A 1,623-nucleotide genomic window follows, 5' to 3' on the forward strand; every position below is an offset into this window, starting at 1 on the left:
GGGGGGGGCGTGGGGGGGGGCGCGGGACAGGCGGACAGCTCATTGCTTAGAATGGAGGAAACAACAGGACAGGGCCAGGTGCTCCTTTGAATTTGGTGCTGAACTTCATTGCCTATCTCTCACCATCTCCATCCACTAGTGCGGGCTGGTCTCATGCTCACAAGACCTTTGGGTTGATGGAAACAGATGTCTCCTCCTCCCACATGCTCCCCAAAGCCTGTTAAATACCCCTTCATGCTCCTTTCTGATACCAGCAAGGAGGAAGTGACCATTCACATCACCCTGTACATCCAGGCACAGAACAGGATTCGTGCCTTCCAAAAGGGTCTCTGAAGAATAACCAACATGCCTCAAGGGAGGCTGCCGGTGGTAGCAGAAGGGCCTGCTTTCTTAGGGAACCCAGGTCCTTGGCTTCCTTGGGCAACCATCAACATCACAGACCCAACCCGGGGTCTGACAAGGTGAGCTGGGCTCAGGCTTCAGCTCCCGTGCTGCCATCAGAGCAGAGCAAGGGGTCTGCAGGCAACCGTAGTCAACTCTGCAGTTGAACACCACAGAGGATCTCGCTCCCTGTCCCACAGCTCCTTCGGAGCTGCAGGGCTAGGAGGAGTAAGCAGCAGTGGGAGGGTGACCCAGGTGAGCAGATGGCTTAAGGGGAAGCACCACTGTACGAGAAGCTTGTGCACCATCATTTATCTGGCTGTACCACTGCACCCCGAGTCATGCTCTGCCAGGGAGAAAGCAACAGGGCTCCATCTCCCAAGGAACACCCCAAGCTACAGGCACTTGCTCACTTAATGCATCCCCATGGGGGGTGCTTGTTAGCACCAAGCAAAGCAGGGCCCTGGTTCCTACACAAGTCCTTACCACAGTTAGTTGTCCATTTTTGGCTCTAAAGACCTGAGGCTCCTGCCCAACAGTGAAAACCATCGTCCCTTCTTTCCCAGGGCCAATGCTGAACTGCAGGCTGCAAGCACAGAAGGGCATTACTCATTTACAGGCATTTCTCACTGGAAGCTTTATGCTAGTCTCTTCTGTTTCTTTTCCCAGCAAAAATCTCATCAGGTTAACACAGGGGTGTCAAACCTGCAGCCTACAGAGCCACTGTGTCCAGCCCGCCGAACTCCCTGCAGGCCCCCAGAAGTCAAGGGCTGCAGCAAGGGTGGCCTGCTGCAGAATCCACAGCCCACCATGGCCATCAGTGGCAGGAGGGTGAGCGATGTCTGATACAGCCCCAATTGCCCTCTCGCCACTTCTCCTATTGCCACTGCTGCAGCCCCGTCTCCTCATCTACCTGCTCTACCCCTACCCCACGCTGAATCTGCCTCGTGTCCCATGCCAGAGCTAGAGCTACTGCCATATACTCCAAGCTAAACCCACCCTGTGGCCCAGGAAACCTCAAAGTCTGGGTCTGACCCAGGGTACGAGGCGAGTTTGACACGCTTGAGTTAAAAGATGCAAGTCCCTCAGGCTGCAGCAAGGTCTCTGAACAATTGCACCAGTGCAACACAACCCAGACCAATTTGATTAATGGAAGGTGCTAGCCCGACCCACTGCCCTTGAAACAAGGTGCTTTCCAAGCACAGTTAAGCCAGTGACAGAGCAGCATGCTGAAGCCAGGTC

At 55.0% G+C, this 1,623-nt stretch overlaps 1 protein-coding gene across 4 annotated transcripts in view; it reads right to left on the minus strand.

Annotated features, from left to right (window-relative positions):
* MYO1H (myosin IH) overlaps positions 1–1,623 on the minus strand; it is a 63,483-nt gene that overhangs the window by 6,027 nt on the left and 55,833 nt on the right. For all 4 annotated transcript variants that reach the window (XM_019507174.1, XM_019507173.1, XM_019507175.1 and 1 more), the window contains exon 31: positions 868–967. In XM_019507174.1, the coding sequence (XP_019362719.1) occupies positions 868–967 (100 nt within the window). The remainder of the gene's footprint in view (positions 1–867; positions 968–1,623) is intronic.

This window comes from Gavialis gangeticus, unplaced genomic scaffold (genome assembly GCF_001723915.1).
Source record: "Gavialis gangeticus isolate Ggan-Ray unplaced genomic scaffold, GavGan_comp1, whole genome shotgun sequence".
In the NCBI taxonomy this organism is placed as follows: Eukaryota; Metazoa; Chordata; order Crocodylia; family Gavialidae; genus Gavialis; species Gavialis gangeticus.